The sequence below is a fragment of the Delphinapterus leucas genome, chromosome 12, assembly GCF_059928025.1.
Source record: "Delphinapterus leucas isolate spDelLeu-1000000601 "Yukka" chromosome 12, BTC_Dleu_Yukka2, whole genome shotgun sequence".
NCBI lineage: Eukaryota > Metazoa > Chordata > Mammalia > Artiodactyla > Monodontidae > Delphinapterus > Delphinapterus leucas.
The window spans coordinates 24,270,728-24,295,333 of record NC_143140.1 but is presented as its reverse complement, the minus strand read 5'-3'; the positions used below and the strand labels follow the sequence as shown (position 1 = coordinate 24,295,333).

Genomic DNA, 24,606 nt, shown 5'->3' with positions numbered 1-24,606 from the left:
CACAGAGCACGGAGACTGGCTCCAGAGCCCCGCTGTTTAGAATCGGGAGACCCTGGGATAGAGAAAGAGGTTGTGTAGGAGGCCGTGGTCGGAATCGGGATTGCTGAAACTGCAGGGTATCTGAGTTCAAACTTAGCAGGGATTTTAAGGTATTTAGTTCAGTTAATTATTAGTCAAGTCACTTCAAGGCTGTTAAGACTGACTTATCTGAGAAATTCTGGTAGGATTACCCATGAGTAAATCTGTACTATTCACACTCTCCTTTCTTGCTGATACCGTAGTCTACTCTTGTTGTATGATTTATAATTGCATTTTCACTTTATATCTTCTTTGTGATTATGTGTTCTATTATAATACACTTAATTTTTTAGAAACAGACAAGATATAAATTAGAACTTAATTTTTTGATACATAAAAATTTTTTTTAAATTGAGGTATAGTTGATTTACAGTGTTCATTTCTGCTGTATAGCAAAGTGATTCAGTTAAACATATATATATATACACACACACACACACACACACACATACATTGTTTTTTTGTTTTTGTTTTTGTTTTTTTTTTGCGGTATGCGGGCCTCTCACTGTTGTGGCCTCTCCCGCTGCGGAGCACAGGCTCCGGACGCGCAGACTCAGCGGCCATGGCTCACAGGCCTAGCCGCTCCACGGCATGTGGGATCTTCCTGGACCGGGGCACAAACCCATGTCCCCTGCATCGGCAGGCGGACTCTCAACCACTGAGCCACCAGGGAAGCCCACACATTCTTTTTTTTTTTTTTTTTTTTTATACGCTTTTCCATTTTGGTTTATCATAGGATGCTGAATATAGTTCTCTGTGCTCTACAGTAGGACCTTGTTGCTTATCCACTCCATATATAATAGTTTGCATCTGCTAATCCCAATCCGTCTCTCCCTGGCCCCTCATTCCCCCTTGGCAACTGCAAGTCTGTTCTCTATGTCCATGATTCTGTTTCTGTTTTGTAGATAAGTTCATTTGTGTCATGTTTTAGATTCCACATATAAGTGACATCATATGGTATTTGTCTTTCTCTGTCTGACTTACTTCACTTAGTATGATCATCTCTAGGTCCATCCACGTTGCTGAAAATGGCATTATTTTGTTCTTTTTTATGGCTGAGTAGTATTCCATTATATATATATATATGTACCACACCTTCTTTTTCCATTCATCTGTTGCTGAAACAGATAAAAAATTTCTGACATGTGCTCACCATCATCTCTATCCATTAAAATAATTAATATTCTTTTCTTATTTCTAGATTGTGAAAGATGCATACCAAGAAAAGACAGCCACAGTTTATCCTGAACCCCAAAACAAGGAAGCATTTGTCTACTCTCAGATGTATAGCACTGATTATGAGCAGATTCTACCCGATTGTTATTCCTGGCCTGAAGAGGCCCAGAAAATACAGACCAAACTTGACTAGTAGCTTAATAGCTGATATTTCTAACTCCATTGATGAGATCTTGAAGTCTTTCATAATTTTCAAAGATTGGAATCTTTTATAATGATTCATAATACACTAGAGTAAGATAATTTTACTTTAACAATCTAAAAATTTGTGGACGAATATTAATATACTTTAGGTAAACATCTCACTAGACAATTTTGCTTCATTTACTTTATGGTTATTTATGGTTTATATCTTAATTATTTTGCCCAAGTTCTGTTTAAAAGCTATTGTAACTACTACTGAGAAACCCATCATTTTTATATAGGGAGCTAAGGGGAAGACTAAAATTAGTAATAAATTGATATCAGTATTAAAACCCATAATGCTTTTGTTGTTCATTTTATTAAAAATCTACTTTGTAAAAAAAAGATCGAAATGAATTTTAGGCATAGACGAACTTTTGCTAAAAACAGAAACAACACTTACTCTGTTGCCTAGAGAAAAACAACTCCTCAGATATTTTTATTCCAATCCTAGATTGTATCTGTTCTTTGTGTGCAGCTGAATTCTAACATTTCTAAGAAAGACCACTGCTGTTTACAATGCCTTGTGCAGCCTTAGATTTTAATGTTCTTTTGACATTGTTCCATCTCCTCTTCACCTTGGTCCTCAGTCAGAATTCCCTTCATAAAAGCACTTTTCTTTCCCCCTGACCAAGTGCCCTATCTCAGCTCCACACCATTGCTGCTGGGCCTTTGTGGACCATGGCCCTATCCTGAGGTTGGTGCCTTCAGCTGAGCACAGCCTGAGAAGTGGGCAGAGCTGAGAAGAGTGGGTGAGCTCCTTGAGAAAGGGCTGCCTGTGGAGTTGACGTCTTCAGACAAACATCCCCAGAGTCAAGGCAAGCTGAGTTCCCAACTGAGTGACCTGGCCTAAACTCCCCTTGATTAGCTCAGGTAATTAAGAGTTCATTGTGTTGCAGCAAACTCACTTTCCTCTGGGTTTGAAGAAAGTTTTGTAACCACTTCCCCAATATCAGAAATTATCTTTACATCAGATATTAAAATATTCTAATTACTATCAGTAGTTACAGCCCAGAAATGAACGTTAATTTCAGGTTTTACTTTTGAAGTTAATAACTGAACCAATGGAAACAACTGTAAATTCTTAAGCTCAGGTGCCAGTAACGTTTACTATTTATTTATAGAATTATATGGAGACTTTTTTGTTTTTGAAGTAATTCTTTTAAAGAGTGTAAGAAGATGTTCTAGATAAACTATAGTAGTACGTGATTTCATTAAAAGTTGAAGGTTACACAAGTTGTTTTAGGTGTCAGTAGAAGAGGTAGGGGTATTTCTGAAGGTAACGTTTAGTCAAGAGTTTCCTCAATATAGTTATTTTGAAAAGATCCGGAATGCCTATTTCTCGTCTAGTTTCCGTGTTGTCTTGTAGCTCTAACTAAATGTATTTACTTTTGCAAAGATTTATTAAAGCATAGAAACAGTGAATGAATAAAATTATAAAATAATTGTCTTTTTTTCTTAAAATATTGTTACACTTAAAAATGACAATGCTGGGTCTTGGCAGTCATGTGATAGGGAATTTGGAATTTTAAAAATATTTCAATAGCTAATTTCACTATGAAATTCATTCATTTAATATATGTGTAGTCATATTTACTGTATACTGTTATGAATTAGCTACTTCCTTGTCCTCAGAGAAAGGTAATGAAACAAACATTGGATGATTACTTAACCAGGTACCAGGTAGTCTATATACCTTATCCTATTTAATGTAGTCCCCACAATTCCCTTAGGAAGTCGATAGTTTAAGTAATGTGCCAAGTCCACAGAGCTCATAAGTGAAGGAGGAGGGCTCTAAATCCATGTTTACCTTTCTCCGTAGTCTGTTCTCTATTCACTAGGGTACACTTAGAACAGCACTGTCGAATAGAAAAAAACGAAGTGAGTCACATGAGTCATTCCTGTCCTGTGGCCTCATAAAAAGAAGAAACAGGTGGAATTCATTTTAATATATTTTATTTAAACGAACATATCCAGAATATTATAAAAGTATTGAGATACTTTTACATCATTTTGTTCATACTAAGCCTCCAGCTTTTTCACATTTACATCAGAGATGTTTGCATATACATCAAAGTCATGAGAACATATAGAACAATGGAATAGCACAGCTCACAGACAGACCCCCTGAATGTATTAGTTACAGAGTTAGCACAAAATTCAACACATAAAGAATAGAGTGTTCAGTAACAGGATTGGGACAGCTACCTACCTCATGGACCTACCACCTCATCCTATATAAAAAGGAAGACTTTAGATGGATTAAAGACCTAAATACGAATGGTAAAAATGTAAAGTTAATAAAAATGTAGCAAAATATCTTTGGGACCCCCAAAACACAAACATGAAGTAAAAACTGGATGTGCTGCATTATCTAAGGATAGGAAGGTTTTGGCTGATAAGTGGGTGCTGCCATATAACAGTATAAAGTGAGGAAATCCAGAACTGTGGAATAGGTTGGTTACTTCTACAGAGATGGATTCATAAAGAAAGAGATAGTTTAAGTTCAAAGGCTTACATTCTCAGCTCAAGGCACCGTATAAACACTAGAAAAAATGCCTCTGTTTTTGCTAAAAGAGTCTCTTCTCCCTTACTCGCTATAAGGCTGAAATAACAGAAACCCAAGGTCATACTTCGTTCTGCTGGTTGCCAGATTTTAACAGGAGTTGTATTCACAGCCTCACCAGGACTCTCATGTGAAAGTGAAGAGTACTGACCAGGAAACAGGAGGATGTTGATTTGAAATGGGGATCTATGGGTAGGGAGATTTGGAGGACTTGTGATACCCTAAACTAGTCTTGAGTTCTGACAGTCCTGTGTCCCAGGAAACCCCTCATCCCCAGGCAAACCAGCACAGTTGGCAAGTCCTTCCTTGCTCATCAAAACGGGAGCTCTTCCTGCCTAAAGAGGCTGTTACTGCCTTAGGTGAAGATCCAGTAATGACCTCACTCCATCTCCTCCCAGATGCCATCTCATGATCTCTGTAGGCATCATATCAGAGACCAGCATGGAGAGGAGCTGTGGTGGGTACAATTAAGAGGGCAAACCCAGGAGGAGAAGACTCCCACCAAAACAAGTCTAGATTTTGCTCATTTACATTGGCAACATCTGAGGAAAACATAATGGAATTCTGAAAATGTTGTACGGAGGATGGAAAAGTGTAATTTGGGATTGGGCAGACTTGACTGATGGGGGTGCACTTGCCACAGATCCTGCATCTAATGTGCTGCCTTGAGCAGCTGAAAATGATTCTGCTTGTTGGTTCAGTTAGTTGACTGAAATGTAGACTTGATAATGACACACATTAAATGAAATTGAGAATGCAAACATTCCTTGAGATAATATAAAGGTATTCAAAGATTTACAAAGTTGGGAATATGGGAGTGGTGTCGTCCTGTGCAATCTGACCACCCTAACCCTAATGATCTCCTAAGTCTCCCAAGAGGACCTATTGCTGAACCTCCTTTCAGCAAGACCTTGAGAAATAGATTGGTGAAGGGATTAGTAGCATCAATGAAAAGCATTTTTTAAACTGAGGTGTAATTAACATATAACACTATATTAGTTTCAGGTGTACAAGGTAATAATGTTTGTATATACTGCATAATGATCACCACAGTAAATCACCATACATAGTTACAAAAGTTTTTTTTCTTGTGATAAGAAATTTTAAGATTTACTCTCTTAGCATCTTTCAAATATGCAGTACAGTGTTATTAATTATAGTCACTATGCTGTACGTTATATTCCCATGACTTATTTTATAACTGAAAATTCATACCTTTTGACCCCCTTCACCTATTTTGTCCACCCCTCCATCCCCCACCTCTGGCAACGACCAATCTATTCTCTGTATCTATGAGCTTGTTTGTGTTTTGTTTTGTTTTTAGATTCCATATATAAGTGAGATCATATGGTATTTATCTTTCTCTATCTGACTTATTTCACTTAGCATAATGCCCCTGAGGTCCATCCATGTTGTTGGAAATGGTAAGATTTTTATTCTCTTTTATAGCTTGTGTGTGTGTGTGTGTTTTCTTTATCCACTCATCTGCCAGTGGACGCTTAACGTTGTTTACATGTCTTGGGTATAGTACATATTGCTGCAGTAGGGCTGTATATAGCTTTTCAAATTGGTTTTTATTTTCTTCAAATACCCAGAAGGGGATTGCTGGATCATTTGGTGGTTCTCTTTTTAATATTTTAAGAACCTCCGTACTGTTTCCATAGTGGTTGCACCAGTTTGCATTCCCACTAGCAGTGCACAAAGTCCCTTTTCTCCACATCCTCACCAACATTTGTTATTTCTTGTATTTTTGATTATAGACATTCTAACATGTGTTATGGTTTTAGTTTGCATTTCCCTGGTGATTAGTGATGTTGAGCGTCTTTTCGTGTACATATTAGCCTCTGTATGTCTTCTTTGGAAAAATGTGTATTCAAATCCTCTGCCCATTTTAAAATCAGATTTTTTTTTGCTCATTTTGCTAATGGGTTTGATGAGTTCTTTATATATTTTGGATATTAATTAGCCCCTTATCAGATATGTGATTTGCAAATATTTTCTTCCATTCAGTAGGTTGCCTTTTCATTTGTTGATGGTTTTCTTTGCTGTGCAGGAGCTTTTTAGTTTGTTGTAGTCCCACTTTTTTATTTTTACTTTTGTTGCCTCTACTTTTGGTGTCAAACCCCAAAAATCATCACCAGAATTGATGTCAAAGAGCGTACCACCAGTTTTCTTCTAGTTTCATGGTTTCAGGTCTTTCATTCAAATCTTTAATCCATTTTAAGTTCATTTTTGTGTATGATGTAAGAGAGTGGTCTAGTTTCTTCTTGTGCATGCGACTGTCCAGTTTTCCTAACACCATTTATTGAGGAAACTGTCCTTTTGCCATTGTATATTCTTGGCTCCTTTGTCATAAATTAAACGATATATATGTGTGGATTTATTTCTGGGCTGGCTTGTTCTGTTCCATTGATTTATGTGTCTGGTTTTATTCCAATACCATTTTGATTACTGTAGCTTTGTAGTATAGTTTGAAATCAGGAAGTGTGATGCCTCCAGCTTTGTTCTTAAGATTGCTTTGGTTATTCAGGGTCTTTTGTTGTGCTGAACAAATTTTAGGATTGTTTGTTCTATATCTATGAAAAATGCCATTGTAATTTTGATAGGGCTTGCACTGAATCTGTAGATTGCTTCGAGTGGTATGGACATTTTAACAATGTTAATTTTTCTAATGAGCATATAACGTCTTTCCATTTATTTGAGTCTTCCGTTTCTTTCATCAGTGTCTTATATTGTTTTCAGTGTACAGTTCTTTCACCTCTTTGGTTAAATTTATTCCTAGGTATTTTGCTCTTTTTGATACAATTGCAAATGGGATTATTTTTCTTGATTTCTCTTTCTGATAGTTCATTATTAATTAGTGTATAGAAATACAACAGAATTTGTATATTGATTTTGTACCCTGCCACTTTACTGAATTTGTTCTAACAGAATTTTTTGTGGAGTCTTTAGGGTTTTCTGTATATACTATCATGTCATCTGTAAATAGAGACAGCTTTACTTCTTACTTTCCATTTTGGATCCTTTTTATTTCTTTTTCTTGCCTAATTGCTCTGGCTAGGACTTCCAATACTTTGTTAACAAAAATAACAAGAGTGGGCATCCTTGTTGCTGATCTTAGAGGAAAAGCTTTCAGGTTCTCCCCGTTGAATATAATGTTAGCTCTGGGCTTGTCATGTGTGCCTTTATTAAGTTGAGGTATGTTTCCTTGATACCCTCTTTGTTGAGAGTTTTTTTTATAAATGGATATTGAATTTTGTCAAGTGATTTTTCTGTATCTATTGAAGTGATATGATTTTTATCCTTCATTTGGTAATATGGGTGTATCACATTGATTTTCTGAGGTTGAACCATCCTTGCATCCCTGGAATAAATCCCACTTGATCATGGTGTATTATCCTTTTAATGTATTATTGAATTTGGTTTGCTAATATTTTGTGGAGGACATCAGAAGCATTTTAATGACACTTCTCTATAAGCTGGGAAATGCTGTAGTTAAAAATGGGCTCCTTATTTCAATAGAGACATCAGAATCTTGGGGCTACTAGAGGCTTAAAAAGCAGCACTTTGCAGTAATTAACAACTGGAGACAAGGTGGAAACAGTTATCATAATAGGGATCAGGTCCAGTGTAAACAGAATAGTTTAGCCTACGGAAATCTTTGGTGGGGGCCAGTAAATCACAGGGCCCCAGAGCTTGAAATGATGCTGAAAAATTGAACTAGGACCTCACAGGTCTTGATCAAGAAAAATAGACCCGGGTGTATACAACTGATACAACCACAGCAATGCATATCAGCTGAATGTCAGTTTGGCTTAGGACCAAAATGTGGACAACCCGTGTAAGTCCTACTTGGTATGTATAACAGTAACAGTGGAAAAGCCTGACCAGAGCCACCAAGACAGAGTATCAAGGCCCTCACCAGACTGCCATGCACAGATATAAATGAAAGATCCCTAAGGTGAAGAACTCTGTAATATCATAAATATGTTTCCCAAATCTTCCTTTGAGCCTCCACTTACTAGGGTAACAATGCATTACAGAAAGGAAACCACTAGGCATTTGGGAAATCATCTGGCAACAGTCTGAACAAATACAAACTTCTGAAACCATTGTGATCTACTGGACAAAGTGTATGCTATAGGAATGAATCCATCATCCAGTTATCTTCCCAGTGAAGAGTTAGAATTGATTTCTTCATTGTCTATGGCAACATCCCCACATTGGATCCATGATACATAGAAAAATAGTTATTCTGGCAAGAAGTACCAAATGATTTGCCAAGGTAAGTCCCACCATCAAAAGCTTTAAAAGAAGCAGGGGTATGATTTTTATCACATCTGGACTTAAATGATCTTTGGCACGTGCAAGAGAAAGATAGGGCTCGAAGAGTGACGGCATTAGGTTCATTCATTTAATGAGATGCTGATTCTAACTGTAGCTGTTGTCAGACAAGTTCTCTTTCTTGGAGCAAATCAGTAGGTAGCTATTAATTTGGCCAGTGCTTTTTTGTTTTTTCTTTATTCAAGTAAGGAGAGGGCACCTGTAGTGTAAGTTTATCAATAAGCAACATTAAAGATTGTCTTCTCGGGCTTCCCTGGTGGCGCAGTGGTTGAGAGTCCGCCTGCCGATGCAGGGGGCGCGGGTTCGTGCCCCGGTTCCCACATGCTGCGGAGCGGCTGGGCCCGTGAGCCATGACCGCTGAGCCTGCGCGTCCGGTGCTCCGCAACGGGAGAGGCCACGACAGTGAGAGGCCGTTCCATTAACTCTCTGTGTGCCAGAATATAATTCTTGATACCAGACTTCGATCATCTCACCATTGTACAGGGCATCATGCTGGTCTAACACATTGATGATGATACATGCTCATAAGACCTGGAGCACAGGTGTCATGAGCTTCTCTGGATACCTGGTAAGATACGTCGTGCTGAGGGGTAGAAGATAAATCCTGGGAAAACACAAGATCCTGCCACCTCAGCCAACTTTGTGGTGGTGTAGTCTTTGGTGTATGTTGGAATATACAGTCCATAGTGAAGAAAAAATTGTGTGCTTTATTCCACCTACAACTAAGGAGGAGCCTCAGTGTTTGGCGGGCCTCTTTGAATTTTATGTGCGATGCTCAAACCCATTTATGGGTTGGTCCAAATGCTTCTAGATTTAACTGGGCTCAGAAGAATAGTTTCTCCGGCCAATCCAGGTTGCAGTGAAAGTGGGTATACCATGTGGACCCTTTGAGGGAGATCCAATGGGCTTAGAGTTTTGAGGCAAATCAGGATTCTGTATAAAACCAGGATTTTTGAGCAAACCGTACCCTCTTCAGAAAATACCTATTCTTTCAACTTACTACTGGGCTGCTTGAGGTAAAAGCAAGTGAAAGAAAATTGTCCTGTTCAAGAGGGTTCTGTGAAGACCTCAGATAGGCTCCCTCCAAGCCTTCTCAAGTTCTCAGAAGGATGGCATGTAGGCAGACATACATAGAAACTCACAGGCAACATATTTCTGATTTCATATAGGGACTTTTTGAAGTCCTTATGGTGCATCAGCTCATCCAGCCCACTCTTCAATCCATTATGCGAGTATCCTGAGCCCTTAGCCTAACATAATAGACCAACAAGGAATGAAAAGCAGAGAACATATTTGAAGAAATACTGATTTAATTAAGTTAAAGAAAAAAAGACACAAGCATTTATAATGAGCATCGTTTCCAAATAACCATTTAAAAATATAATGTATACATCATCAGGGTTCTTGAATTACAAGCAATAGAGACTGATTCTGACTTTGAAGGAAAAAAGGGGGCAGATGTTAGGTAGCTCAAAGGAGGTTTTGGCCAACTGAGCATTCCGTAGGCCAGAAAGGAGGGTGGCATTAGGGATTCAAGCAGCAAGAGCTCAAAACCATCTCCCCGGGAGGCTGCTAGAGGGCAGCTTGATTCCAGTCACTTCTCCTCCCAGAGAAGGGGCATTTCACCAGAATGTGGGGTGTGTGTGTGTGTGTGTGTGTTTGGGGAAGGTAGGGGAGGTGCCTGCTCCTATCAGGCTAGGCAGACAACACCAGAAGTGTATCTACTATACATACAAGCCGAGCTTTGAATTATCATTACGTGTATATATATTTTTTCTATGAAACCTACATTTCTATTATCAGTGCTTCTGATAGGAAAAAGCATTGGCGCATGCTCCTATTGGACCTGTCAAAGTAGGTTCTGAAAAATTATCATCAGAAAGAGCTCCAGAAGCAGTAAAGCATTCATAAACCAGAATTTATTCCCTTCACTTGAATTATGTAAATAATTTTTGTTCCATATTCTTTAAACTTCTCTCTCTCTGGCTACTTTTGCTCATTTAATCATAGAAAACCCTCTCTGAGTGGCTTAGGCAAATATTAGGTGGATGGCATCTATTCCTGTCTCAGTTCAAAGGGAAAAAAGTTAACGGGGTTACATCTGTTTAGGGCCTGAAAACTTGTGAATGCTAATTATACTTCTTATGGCCTTGGGGAGATTATATGGGAAATTGAACTCTATACTATGTTGTTTTCAGTCCTGGTAAAGATTGAGAAATGAGTCTTTGGCAATGTCAGCCCTATTTCTTCCCTTTGTATATAGGGAAAGTGAGGCCCCAGCTTGAGCCCCAGGCACATGCAAAGCCAGGATTAAAACGTGAATAGGCAAGGTGGATAAGCAGGCAAGGCAGGCCCACGACAAGAGCCTTGGTTTGAGGGTCTGAGTTGCGCCGTGACAGGAGACTCATTCTGATGAGCTAAGAAGAGCGCAGGGAAGGACACAGAGTGGACCCCGTTCCCAGGCCTCACGGTTAGGAGAGTCAGCTTAGTGCAGGGTCTGCTGTTTGTCACGTCCTGGCCCTGCCCGGACATGTGTCTGCATCCTAGACACAGACTAAAACCAGACACCGGGATGGACGGTTTCATCAAAGATTCTGTAAGTGCCACCAGCACACGCAGGAGTTTTGGCATCTAACATCATCATGAGATGGGGAGTGAAGCATCCCCTCCATGTCACTAAATTTCAGCACCCAGCTTTGGTGTTCTGAGGGGACCAGGACATCGGCGGGGTGCTCCCCGGGAGAGGGCAGTAGTAGCTAAAGAGAGAGTGGGAAACCAGAGAAAGCTGCAGAGAGGCAGCTCACGACCTTATGTCCTCCCTTACTGCAGGTGAGACTCCCAGAAATTCCTGGAGAGGGATAGATGCTTTGTAATAAAAAGGTTTGGCAAGAGCTACTTAAATAGGAGCTATTATCATTAAACTCTCATTTTGAAGCAGGCAGGTGAAGCTTGTGGAGCTTGAAAGTTTCAGAAGAGATGGCAGTGACATCACCAAAATGTAGAGCCTGACTTCTGTCCTCTAGGAAGGTGATGGTACAGGGACATCCACAGTGGTCCTCTCCCAAACTCCTTGCCCCACAGAGCGATGCAAACTGGCACAGGGATGAAGACCCATGCGCACTACTGGTGGGGCTGCGTGGACAAGAAACCACATCTTGTTCTGTGGAGAAGAACCCAACTAGGAATATTGGTACATGATCCTTAGTATTGTCAATCAACCGATGTAACAACACGGCGTGGTGTCACCACCATTACAGTCAGGATTTGGCTTTATGAAAAGAAAAAACCCCAAACAGGGAGTTTAAGTTAAAGTGAGAAACGTGGTAAACACGTGCTCTCTCTTTGTTCGGATTTTAAACTTGACTTAGAAAAATGTGGGGTGTCACCTGCATGCTAGCAACACGAAAAGGAGAAATGTTATTCATATTTATGAGTTCGGAGCTGCAGTTTGACTACTGCCATTAAACTGGGCTTTGGACTCCTTTTTAATCAAATTAGCTTCACTGGTTTAACTGACAGACAGGTTTTTATTAATTTACCATTAAATAGCTTTCAATTAACACAAGAACATAGAGGTAACATCACAATTGCACTGTTATGAAGTTAAAAGCCTCCTGTGTTTCATTTCCAGGGAAAAATGCTGGAGCTAGGTTCCCCACAGATGATGCTTAACAGCCACTGGTCCTTTTATTTTGGTCTTACTAACAGAAATATTAACTTAGCGAGATTACAAGCATAGGTCTCTTAATAGCTTCCTAGGAGTCAGAACTTTTGCTTTCTATACCAAATAATATCTGGAAAACATGCTCACTTTTGTGTTTTTTGAGAAATTCTAAGAACTGGCCCAGATTCATGTGATAGTCATTCCTTAAGCCATAGTCACCATGGGCCTCAAGAAGTAATTCTTCAAAAGAATGGAAAAGGCGCAGGTCCTCCCCATTTCCTTCGGTTTCGATACTCTCGGCATGCTTACAGGAAATGTGTTTCCAGTTGGGATACCTAATTGTGTGCCAGAATTCCTCACAGTGTTCTTTGAAGCCTTCCACACAGATTATCCCCGGCTTTCCCGTCATGCAAAATCCTGTCACATCTAACCTTTTCCCGATATCCAAAATCTTTTTTCGTAGGTCCTGCTGATATATATGGTGACTGTAGATCCACATTCGGAGGAATGTGTTCTTCACTGGCTTTGCTTGTGTAGATGGTTCATACACGAGCTTCCTGTTCAGGAAGTAGGAGGCACTGTTGTCCTGCAACCACTGGATGGCTGCACACACACACAGCTCACCTGGATCAAAAGTCCCTATGTAAGAAGTGAGACCTTTGTTGAGAAGGAGCTGCTGTTGTCTGTCAAGTTCGGATGACCGTCCAAATAGCTGCAGTGCTGCGTAGGGGTAGCTGTGAGGCATGGCTACTTGCAAGTCAATTTTCACCTTAAAATGAAAATCAGATAGATTTAAGTACTGTAAAATCACATAAGCTAGTTTATCCATGGCCACTGCACGATGCTGATAAATGTCATAGTTACTGCTACTATTACGTGTCAGCTATGTGCCAGACACTGCACAATTTGACAAACACAATTTTACATACATAAATTCCTTCCACGTATGCATTCATTCGTTCCCATATTCATCCAACACCTACCATGTGTCAGGTACCCTATACTGAAATAAAGAAGTGAAGAAGCTAGACACTAGTTCTGCCCTTCATGGAAAGAAGCCGAGAGCCTAGTGAAGGAGACAGACGTTAAACAAATAATTATACACAGCAAGTATTTCATTGCAAAGGTGAGAAGCATTGCCATAGAAAAGTACAGGGATCCACTGAAAGGTGGAACCAGAGGGATTGCATCCAGTCTGGGGAGCCAGGGAATTCCTCTGAGGGAATGACGCCCAGAGGCTGACTAGGAAGTAGCTAGCACAGCGGTTCTCAAATGTCTGGTCCACTTGTTACTTGGGCTATGCTAAAGTTGCTGGAGATAATGGATCAGAAGGTGAAGGTGAATTCATTTTCAGAATTTAGATTTTCTATCTGTATTTGCTTTCAGTGTCATGGTGCCATCAAAGAAACAGTCATTCACTCCTTAAAAGCCAGTTTTGCTAAAGACAATATTTAGGTTTGTGAAAATCGTAACATATGTACAAGATAGTCCATACTACAATAGCAAGACTGGTAAAAATGGATGAGTGAATAGAATAAAAATGGCAGTAGAAGACTGCAAGATGTGTTTAATAAAAACACTAGGCATATTTATAAAAAAAAAACAGGCATATTGGTATAAAAGATGTGCATATGTATGCAAAATTCAAGATCTTTATTGAAAACAACTTACAGGTCATCCCATATTTTGCTGGAATGTTCCATATATGCACCTGGAATATTCTCTATTTGCTTCCTGGACAGGAAGCTCAGGTTCCAAGTGTTTCCAATATAAACTGGGCACCTGGAAACAATTAAAACCACTCAGGGCACCTACCTTGGGCTCCTCGATCTGGAGTGTAATCACAAATTCGATTTTTGGTGGCAGTGCCTCCCTTGTGCCTTCCAAATATCTCTTTATATTCGTCAGGGCATTGACATCTTCAAGTTTTACTTCTCCTTGGTTAGGAAACATAGAAAACAGCATTTCCATCTCCAGCAGCTGAAGTTGAAGGCATTCGTTCATTGAAGCGGACATGCTGACTTGAAATCAACCTGTCAGGAAAACCGGAAGGGCCCAGGGACACTGGATTTGTCAACGTCGGCGGTGTCCAGAGGAATTTCCCGCAGCTCCCTTTCCGTGGAAGCAGATTTGCAGGGGCGCTATTACGCGTCGAGAGCTAGGGGCACAAACCGGGACACTTACACTCTTCTGCTTTATCTCCTGGCCCCCAAATCTAGTATACACGACATCCTCCGAGATACGTCGTTGAAATTCAGATTCCCAGTCCCTTTAGCCCCAGCCCCCGCTTCCGATCTGGATCAGGGAATCCGGACTCTCAACAAGTGTTCCGAATTATGCAGTTGCAGGTGGTTGGGCAACCACCACCTGCAGACGCTCTGCAAGCCTGAATTCTGGGAAAGGCGAGGGGCCCAGCCTCCGAATCCCACCCAGGTGTCGGGCTTGGGCGGAGCTGGCCGCTGCGGCGAGGGAAGCCCTCAGTGCCGGCGGGGCGGAGCTCCGCCTACCCCGGCTCCTAGGTCTCCCGGGCCCCGCCGCGCTCCACGCCAGTTGCCGCCCCTCAGCCCCAGCGCCACGAACCCCTCCCGGGTAGGCCTTTCCGCCTTTCTCGGGAGCCACCCTGGCCCCGGGCGGCATCCTGTGAGTCCGGGCGATTTGGATCCACCTGGCCTCTGCCCCGAGGGGCCCAGGCTTAGTGAGGGGGTCTTACAGGTAAATAAATAAAATGACGTTTTGTGCGAGCTGGGGCGGTAGGATGGGGAAGGGGGTGGGGCATGAGAAGGCTCCACAGAATCAGACGTTTGGGAGCTGAACCTCGAGAATCGAGAGTGGGATGCGAGAAGCCGGGTGGCGCTCACTGGGGCCGGGACCACCTGGTTAGAGGCCTCATATCGGGGCTGGTACCCCCCATCCAGGACCACTTGGAAGCCCGGCTTCCCAGGAACGCGGGCCCTGCCGCCCTCTGAGACCCGAATTTGGAGTCAGGGGCTGCGTATCTGCCGGTCGTAGTGCTCTGAGGGCCCGCGACCCTCGGCCCCAACCCCCGGGCCACCGCGGGGGCCTCACCCTTCCCGGTCATTCAAAGGAAACAGCCCCAAGCCCTCTCGCAACGCGGATCCGCAGTTCCGCAGGCGCGAGCCGCGCGTAACCGGCAAGGAGGCGGGGCCTGGCCCGCGGACTCTTCCCGCGCTGTGATTGGCTGAGGGGCGGGACAACGGGCCGGAAGCCACGCAGGGCCACGTTTGCGGACGCCGACCTCTCTAGTCTGGTTCTTGTCTAGTCTGCTTCCCCCCGCCGCCGCGAGGAAGGTGGTCCGCGCTGTAGAGGTGAGGGGGGGGTGGTGTCTCCCGGCAGAGGTGAGCGGGGCCCCGAGGCTTGGCGGCGAGAAGGGGACCTTCCGGTCGGCAGGGGTTCGGCCGACCGCCAGGCTAGCGGGCCGGCTAGCGGACTGACTCGCGGGCCGCGCGGGACACACCTACTCGCCACTGCGGCTCGGGAGCGGGCTGGAGGCGCGGGCCCGAGGGTCTCGAGCTGGGAAAGGGGTCTCGTCCGTCACCTAGGTGGGGGACCTCAGGGCTGGGTGCCAGGAAACGTGGGGCGATTCGGGGGCTGGGAGGAGAGGGGAACTAACGAGGTGCTAAAGACTGGAGGGAAGGGGGCCTTTCTTAGCTTTTTTAGAGTGGACAGTTTGGACTTGAGAATACTTTCAATAAAAGCCGCTCACATACTCGTTGAAAGTAGTTTTAGGACCTAGAACGCATGAAAAGGTGGAAACATTTTACCTTGGCTATTTATTTATTTTTTTGACTTTTTTATTTTTTAAGACTTTTGGACGTAACAGCTCGTTTACGCCCTTAGAAATAATCAAGATATATTGACGACTGGTCACTTTTTAATAAAACGTCTTCATGCATGTGAACTAGATTTGATCGCTCTAGGCCAATCTAAATTAGCGTCCTGAATGCCAGCTTTTTCCAACTGGACAAAAGGAAACATTTAACTTTTGTTCATTGACGCAGTGAAGGACAATAAAGAAAACAAGAGTTGGAAGTCCCAAGTTCCACTTAAAGTTAGAGTATCCCAGAGAAGGAAGTACTAGCGGGCTAAAGGCTGATGTTTGATTATTTAAATGAAAGGTAAAAGGAAGATGTTGCTAGTTTCCGAACTTAATTTAGAAGGGTGTCCTGAGCCTCCTTTACGAAAATACAAAAATCCACTGCAAGGTGTATTGGGAGGGCTGGGCAGTCTTGGAGAGGAGGCTTTTGCCCTTTGCTTTTCTTTTGGGAATAGGTCTCTGTAGCCTGGGAGGAATAGCAGAAGAACTGCACAGATTTCCCAGATATTTTGTATATGCAGCCCCAGTCCACTGGAGAATGTGACCTTCGGCCTCAGTCTGTCAGCAGCTTCCCATGTAAAATTTAGGTTGTTTAATTGATACCCAGAATTAAGTGTTCCCATTTGTAAAATGATACGGTCCCTTGTAGGATTCTCTGAATCTAGGTGTAGAATCTTCATTTTAGTTGGGAATGGACCATTTTAAGTTTGCCTTGGGTCCAGGAATTGTTGGGGACAGTCTCATTTCTGTCCTGAAGTGAACAGTACAGTTAATGCTAACCTCCGGGACTTATTCTACCATTTTTTTCCGCTCTCAAACATAGGATTTTGGGGGGAGGTTCAGAATGAGGCAGATCTGTTAGTTTGGGATGGCAGTTTTTGAACCAGATGGTCCTTGAAGGATTTCTTATGCCTGAAAAATATTCCTTAATTTTGTAGACATGGATTTAGATGCTGTTACAAAGCAGTCAGTATTACATGCGAAGCCTGATGGACTCACTCTTCAATATGGGACTGCTGGATTTCGAACGAAAGCAGAACACCTTGATCATGTCATGTTTCGAATGGGATTATTAGCTGTCCTGAGGTCAAAACAGACCAAATCTACTATAGGAGTCATGGTAACAGCATCACACAATCCTGAGGTAATGCATTTAGTGCTCTGATAAAGCAGATGTTTATTTGCAAGACCAAACCTTAGTTTCTGAGCACTTTGACCCAAAGCACAAATTCTAATTCTAGGAATGTGCCTTCTCATTGCTATATGCCTTTACTTTTAAAACAACTCTTTTCTTAACAAGTGTTCATTTAGCTCATGACTCTTCAAAGGGTGTGGAGAGAGTGAAAGGAGATGGTCATTTTTTGGAGTGTGTCCATATTGAGAAGTGACAGAATGTCCTTCCAAGTTGGTTGTATTGAGACAGCATCAGTAATAAAAAGTGTTGCCTCTGTTAATTTAGCAGAGATTAAAGAGATTGGAGGCAAGCTGGGGGAGGGGAGAGGGAAAACATTTGAAAAGACTTAGCACAGTTTGAAAGTTTTCACACAGCTTTTCTCTAGCTAGGGAATAGTTTCCCGTTCTGAGTGAACAGCCAAACACGTGGCTCCAGGGATCCAAAGGTGAGCCCTGGGCAGAATACTGATGAGGCCTGATGGGTCTAGTGTTTATGACAATTAAGTTTCTAAAGTATTCCTTTTGAGACAATTTAACCATCATATTCTGTACTGGCCTATAACTGATACGTGGCTTAAATAATATGCTTCTGTTTGGTTGCTAGGACATGAGACTTTTGCCTTTGTAGCTAAATCAGCAGCAAGTTAAAGCTCTGTGGGTTAGTGAAGGATTGTAACCTCCTCCCTTCCCACCCCAAAACAAGAGGATGTTGCTTATTCAGCTTCTAAATGTGTATCACTCTGAAGGTGTAAGTGTCTGAACGGCTAAATCACCTTAATTGCTTAATGATTTGTAGACAGAACCCCACATTTATTGTTAATTTCAGAAGCACTGCTTAAAACAATTCTGAGCTATTTCCTTCCTTTTACATTCACTCTGAACTACACTTTTTTTCTTTCCAGAAATTTGAGCAGACCAGAATTAGGCGTCAGTTTTCAGCTTCTGTACCACCCACTGGTTGACACGCTGGCCAGTGTGTTCTTTGAGTCCAGCCATAGTGAGAAGGATCTCCAGGGGTCCTGGGTCTGCTGCAGTTGTGCCTCGTCAGTTAATTGATGGCGAATGCTCAGATGACAGCCTTTTCAAACAGCTGGTGTGGCACAGTGGCTGTTGGCTTTAAGAGTCAGATGGATTTGATGTTTTAATATCAGAACTGACACTAGCTGTATGAACATAAGCAGAGTACTTGCTCTGAATCTCAGTTTTCTCAAAGTAAGATTGGAGTAACCATCGGATTATTAGTTAGATAGATAGCGTGTGTTGTGAGGATTTACTGAGGTGATGTATGTACAACACCTGGTCCAGTGCCTGGCCTTCAGTAGTGGTCACCAGTGAAACTGCCCGGCCAGCACTGTCTTTTGTTGGGGGAAAAGCAGCTTGGGTTTACTTCCTCACCTCACCCTCACAACTGCACAGATGGCTTATTATTTGTTTTTCTTTCAAGGAAGACAATGGTGTAAAATTGGTTGATCCTTTGGGTGAAATGTTGGCACCGTCCTGGGAGGAGCATGCTACCTGTTTGGCCAACGCTGAGGAACAAGATTTGCCGAGAGTGCTGGTGGACATCGGCGAGAAAGCAGCTGTGAATCTGCACCAAGATGCCTTCGTGGTGATTGGTAGAGATACCAGGTGACCATCAGAGCTACTGGTGAAAGCTGCTTGGGAACACCACATAGATGGTTGCATCTGTTTTAGCGCCCAGGACAAATCAAAAAAGTCGAGGAAAGTGGAACTGCCCTGAGAGGCTTCTCCACGTCCTGGTCTTTTCAGTAGGATGTAGGAGCTCAGTCACTACTGCAGCTTGGGCTTTGGAGCCTGAGCCCCGACTCTCACACTTACTGTACGGGTTGAGTAGGTCACTTAACCTTTTGGAGCTTACCTTTACTCACCTGTGCAGTGTCGATGATGAGCCTACATCATGCAGTCCTTCCTGAGGATTACATGAAGTAATACGTGCAACACACCTGTTTCCTGGCACAAGAGAAGCACTTAGCAAATGTCTCCCATCCCTTTACTTCTGTGGGTTTAGGTTTTTCCCCCATAGAGTAAGAACATGTGATTGTAAGTCATTATTTTTAGAGGTTTACTTTATAACCTGTGATACTGTTGGTTCATAGGTCATTTTTCCCTTGCTGGAGTTCATTGGAAAGCATTAACCATCTATATTATTTCTACGCGTTTGTCACGTTTGGCAGCTCTTACCTTCCTTTTCAAAAAGGTGTTATTGTAAAATGTTAGATTAAAAGTGTACTTTGAAACAGAAGCCTTCTCTTTTGCATAAGATCTGGTTTTAGCCAGAGATTCTTTCTAAAGGAAATTTCTACTCCGTCTCTGAATGGCCTAGACTGGTGTTTTACCCTTTGTGTGTTACCAGAGGGACTTCCAAATACCATTGTTTGTAGATTTATAGGTAACAGAATAGCCAAGTGACTTATGTTCTGTAGCAAATTATTATCTCACAGTAAAGTCTTGCATGTGTATTGGGTTGGCCAAAAGGTTCATTCGTTTTTTTCCGTAAGATGGCTCTAGTAGCTCTTAGTTGTCTTTAATGTCATTCGAAACAGTTTTGTTAGATTGTATGTGACAGCTGTCATATCAGCGTGCATTTAAAAACAGACATCAAAATTGGTGAATTTTTGTATAGCCATTTTAATATCGAAGATGGAAGAAAAACAACATTTTCGGCATATTATGCTTTATTATTTCAAGAAAGGTAAAAATGCAACCGAAACGCAGAAAAGATTTGTGCAGTATGTGGAGAAAGTGCTGTGACTGATCGAACATGTCAGAAGTGGCTTGCAAAGTTTCGTGCTGGAGATTTCTCTCTGGACGATGCTCCACGGTCGGGTAGACCAGTTGAAGCTGATAGTTATCAAATTGAGACATTAATTGAGAACAATGAATGTTATACCATGCGGGAGATAGCCGACATACTCAAAATATCCAAATCAAGTGTTGAAAATCATTCGCACCAGCTTGGTTATGTAAATTGCTTTGAGGTTTGGGTTCCACGTAAGCTAAACGAAAAAAACCTTCTTGACGGTATTTCCGCATGTGATTCACTACATAAACGTAACGAAAACGTTCAGTTTTTAAGACAAATTGTGACGGGCGATGAAAAGTGGATACTGTACAACAATGTGGAACAGAAGAGATCGTGGGCAAACTAAATGAACCACCACCAACCACACCAAAGGCCCGTCTTTATCCAAAGAAGGTGACGTTGTGTATAGGGTGGGATTGGAAGGGAGTCCTCTATTATGAGCTCCTTCCAGAAAACCAAATGATTAATTCCAACAAGTACTGCTGCCATTTAGACCAACTGAAAGAGCCACTCGATGAAAAGCGTCTGGAATTAGTCGAGAGAAAATGCATAATCTTCTATCAGGATACCGCAAGGCCGCATGTCTCTTTCGATGACCAGGCAAAACCTGTTACAGTTTGGCTGGGAAGTTCTAATTCATCCGCCGTATTCACCAGACATTGCACCTTCGGATTTCCATTTATTTCGGTCTTTACAAGATTCTGTTAATGGAAAAAATTTCAGCTCCTTCGAAGACTGTAAAAGGTACCTAAAACAGTTCTTTGCTCAAACAGATAAAAAGTTTTGGGAAGATGGAATTATGAAGTTGCCTGAAAAATGGCAGAAGGTAGTGGAACAAAAGGGTGATTATGTTGTTCAATAAAGTTCTTGGTGAAAATGAAAAATGTGTCTTTTATTTTTACTTAAAAACCGAAGGCAGTTTTTGGCCAACCCAGTATTTGCCTCTTGTCTATTACCTGGTTTAAATGATATAGAACATCTTTTTCTACAAGGCAGTTATATATCTTACATATCTTATTTTCAGATAGATAGAAAAATAATTTATTCTGACTTTTTAAAATGAAAACTAGATTCTATACCCTTGGTGGTTTAGTACCCAGCCCTGGGTTATGCACGCTCTGTGGTTTCAGTATTTATTGTTGCTGTTCTCAGGCAGTGTATGTATTGTTACAGTCAAACTTGAAAAGGTATTTAGGTAGGTTAACTAGTGTATCCTTTATATCTATTTCCTAAATGCATTTAAAAGCCAAACTCTTGCCAAGAAATATATCGTGAAAGGCTAATGGAAAATGCTTACACTTCACCCGTATTTTCAGAGTTTTCAGGCTTGGCAGGTTTCATTTAGTTCGAATACAATGGACTTGTTATTCTGAAACTGGTAGCACAGAATTTCTGCATTTGCTTTTAGAGCTAGCAGCTCAGTTGGTCTTGGGATGGGATGTAATATTTTCTTCCTTTTCTTTCCTAGGCCCAGCAGTGAGAAACTTTCCCAGTCTGTAATAGACGGTGTGACTGTTCTAGGAGGTCAGTTCCATGGTATGTATTTATCCTGACTTGTAAATTAATCTTTTAAAAAGTTTTATAAAAAAATCACAAAATAAATATATATTTAATTTAGAGAAGTTTGAAACTACAGATAAACAAAGTTAAAAGAAATGGACTCCTAGATATAAACTACTAGCTTTTTAAGTTAAAAAAAGTTAAAAAAAATTTTCTGGGCTTGCATATTACATTTTACCTGTAGGAGATAATATGTAGGCAAGGCTGATCTTAGACAACTTCCTTTATAATCCTGAATTTCCTGATATAAAAACCCCGGGGGGACTTCCCTGGTGGTACAGTGGTTAAGAATCTGCCTGCCAATGCAGGGGACATGGGTTCAAGCCCTGGTCCAGGAGGATCCCACGTGCTGTGGAGCAACTAAGCCCGTGTGCCACAACTGCTGAGCCTGAGCTCTAGAGCCCATGAGCCACAACTACTGAGCCTGTGTGCCACAGCTACTGAAGCCCACATGCCTAGAGCCCATGCTCCGCAATGAGAGAAGCCACCGCAATGAGAAGCCTGCACACTGCAACCAAGAGTAGCCCCTGCTCGCCACAATGAGAGAAAGCCCCCACGCAACAATAAAGACCCAACACAGCCAAAAATAAGTAAATTTTTTTTTTTTTTGTGGTATGCGGGCCTCTCACTGTTGTAGCCTCTCCCGCTGTGGAGCACAGGCTCCGGACGTGCAGGCTCAGCGGCCATGGCTCACGGGCCCAGCCGCTCCGCAGCATGTGGGATCTTCCCGTACCGGGGCACGAACCTGCATCCCCTGCATCGGCAGGCGGACTCTCAACCACTGCGCCACCAGGGAAGCCCAAGTAAATAAATTTTTTAAAATGTTTACCAAAAAAAAAAAAAAGCCCTGAGGTAACTTGAAGATGTTCATTCTGGGGAGTTTTTGTCAATGTCGGGTATTCCCGAATAGCTGATCATGTGTGGAGTCAGCTGTTAACAGGTCAAATAACAATGGAAAATATCTTTGACCTACTTGTAATCATGATTTGAAGTTCTGACAGGTGGTTTTTCCTATTGTATCAACTGAAGAAGAATTAAATGCAACAAGACAGGCTGGAATCCTCTTCTCATGTTGGTTGTGCACCATGTGAATGCAGTGACTCCACTGTGCTTGGAGGTGAATTTTCCTGATGTCAGATCTCTCTCATTTAAAATACCTTCTCTTGATCCCCTCAACCTCCTGTGTGTTCCCTCATTCCCAGTTAACCTGGCCTCTTCCAGGACTCACCTGCTTTGCTTCTCTGTTTGCTCTTCTGGTCATTACTAAGCCTACTGCTGGTGAGTCTCCATCCTTGCCTCTGCAGGGAAATGTCTCCCCCAACACTCATCTGTTATAAAGCGGGAATTCACCTGGGGCCTGGGCTTCCCGGGGCGTGTTTGGCTAAGCTGCAGGGATCCTGTGGGCCTCTGGATACAGCGTGCTGTGTTACCTGCACATGCGCTTTTCTAGGGAGAGGAGTCATAGCTTTTGTCAGATACTCAAAGGGATCTGTGATCTAAGAATAACTCTCAGAATTTATATTTTAAAGTTTTTATTTCAGTTGATGTCTGTGAAGAGACATCACCTGAAATAACATCAACAGTCCACACTGTGACCTCTCCCTTTCTTTACCTTCTACTTCCTTGGCCACTGTTTTGCGTGTTGGTCTTGTCCACGGGCTCCTCTTCTGTCTCTCCTAATGTGGCATTCCTCACATCTTGCTTTCATTCTGCCTCATTTCTGAATGAGTATCTTTACTGCCATAGCTCCAGCTGCGTATATTCTTTTATTCATTCGCTCATCAGTTCATCTGCCATTTTTGAGTACCTGCTACATACAGCCCTCCAGGAGTCTGTTACACTGCGTATTACAACCTACAGTAAGAAACCGATTTTGTATCATGACATGTGTGCTTGTGTGTATGACTGAAATGAAAGTTTCAGTGAACCGTACTTACCCGTACTCAATGACATGTGTTCATCTGTTTTGTTAAAAAAATGCAGAAATGATGGCTGGGTCTACTAAGTAGATTCCATGACCTGTTGACAGGCTTGGCCTGAGGTTTGAAAGCATTGGTCTGAGTGATGTCTCACCCTGTCCCAAACTGTGTTCTTTCTGTCATCCCCAGAATGGTTGAACTTTCCAGTACTGTCATTCTATCTCTAGAACCATCACTTTTCTAGGGTTTTAATCTACAAAAATTTGAGAGTGATTTTTTTTTTCCTTTTCTTTAAACCTTTTGCTCATTTCTCTCTTCAACTTAGTGTATTTCAGGAAATGAAAGATGGTTAATGTGACTGCAGCACAGAGAGACTGGGGGAAGCTAGTAGAAGATAGGGTGAGGGAGGTAAGCAGGGGCCAAGTCATTCCAAGCCTTACAGGTTGTGGTGAGAATTGGGGCTTTACTCCAAATGCAGTGGGACTCTGTTGAAGGGCTTTATGCCAGAGAATAGGATCACATTTTCACTTTAAGTCCCTTTGGCTGTTGTGGGGGGACAGGGGGAGAGAGAGGGAGGCAGGGGGGAGAGAGAGGGAGGGAGGGGAGAGAGAGGGAGGGAGGGGAGAGAGAGGGAGGGAGGGGAGAGGGAGGGAGGGAGGGGAGAGGGAGGGAGGGGAGAAAGGGAGGGAGGAGGAGAGGGAGAGAAGGATGGGGGAGAGAGGGAGGGGGGAGGGAGAAGGAGGGAGGAGAGGGAGAGGGAGGGAGAGGGGGGAGAGAAGGAGGGGGGAGAGAGGGAGAGAGAGGGAGTGGGAGAGAGGAAGGGGGGAGAGAAGGATGGAGGGGGAGGAGAGAGGGAGGGGGGAGAGAGATGGAGGAGGGAGAGGGAGGGAGGGGGGAGAGAGGGAGGGAGGGGGAGAGGGAGAGAAGGATGGGGGAGAGAGGGAGAGAGAGAGGGAGCGGGAGAGAGGGAGGGGGGAGAGAAGGATGGAGGGGGGAGGAGAGGGAGGGGGAAGAGAGGAGGAGGGAGGGGACAGGGGAGAGAGTGAGGGGGGAAGAGAGAGAAGGAGGAGGGAGGGGGCAGGGGGGAGAGGGGGGACTGCAGTAGTTCGTGCAAGACTGATGCTAGTGAGAGAAATGGAAACAGTTGGAATTAGTAATGAATTCAAAGGATTTTGTGATATGTGATGAGGCTAGAGCTGTGAAGAATGGCTTCTAGGTTTCTGG

General features: G+C 42.6%; 3 protein-coding genes across 6 annotated transcripts in view; 2 read left to right on the top strand and 1 right to left on the bottom strand.

Annotated features, from left to right (window-relative positions):
* ME1 (malic enzyme 1) overlaps nt 1-14,409 on the top strand; it is a gene marked incomplete at its 5' end in the record, with an annotated part of 109,306 nt that extends 94,897 nt beyond the window's left edge. The window contains 1 exon segment of the mRNA XM_089921796.1: nt 1,280-14,409. Coding sequence (XP_089777922.1) covers nt 1,280-1,447 — 168 coding nt within the window.
* RWDD2A (RWD domain containing 2A) lies at nt 9,409-15,210 on the bottom strand. The gene is made up of 2 exons (XM_089921797.1): nt 13,887-15,210; nt 9,409-12,840 (listed from the first exon to the last, which is right to left on the bottom strand). The coding sequence occupies exons 1-2, from the start codon at nt 14,085-14,087 to the stop codon at nt 12,163-12,165; spliced, it is 879 nt and encodes a 292-aa protein (XP_089777923.1). The 5' UTR covers nt 14,088-15,210; the 3' UTR covers nt 9,409-12,162.
* PGM3 (phosphoglucomutase 3) overlaps nt 14,656-24,606 on the top strand; it is a 25,223-nt gene continuing 15,272 nt past the window's right edge. For 2 of the 4 annotated variants that reach the window (XM_089921794.1, XM_022590303.2), the window contains exons 1-4: nt 15,289-15,397; nt 16,845-17,050; nt 18,524-18,708; nt 21,372-21,439. In XM_089921794.1, coding sequence (XP_089777920.1) covers nt 16,847-17,050; nt 18,524-18,708; nt 21,372-21,439 — 457 coding nt within the window. In that variant the 5' untranslated portion in view covers nt 15,289-15,397; nt 16,845-16,846. Of the gene's footprint in view, nt 14,784-15,288; nt 15,398-16,842; nt 17,051-18,523; nt 18,709-21,371; nt 21,440-24,606 lie in introns of those variants that run through there. The other 2 variants (XM_022590304.3, XM_022590305.2) reach the window with 2 other exon arrangements.

Excerpts from the sequence above, each read along its gene's own strand:
- RWDD2A (XM_089921797.1), bottom strand. The coding sequence starts at position 14,087 with ATGTCCGCTTCAATGAACGAATGCCTTCAACTTCAGCTGCTGGAGATG. Across the intron at positions 12,841-13,886 it reads TCCAGATCGAGGAGCCCAAG|GTGAAAATTGACTTGCAAGT; the intron begins GTAGGTGCCCTG and ends TTTCATTTTAAG.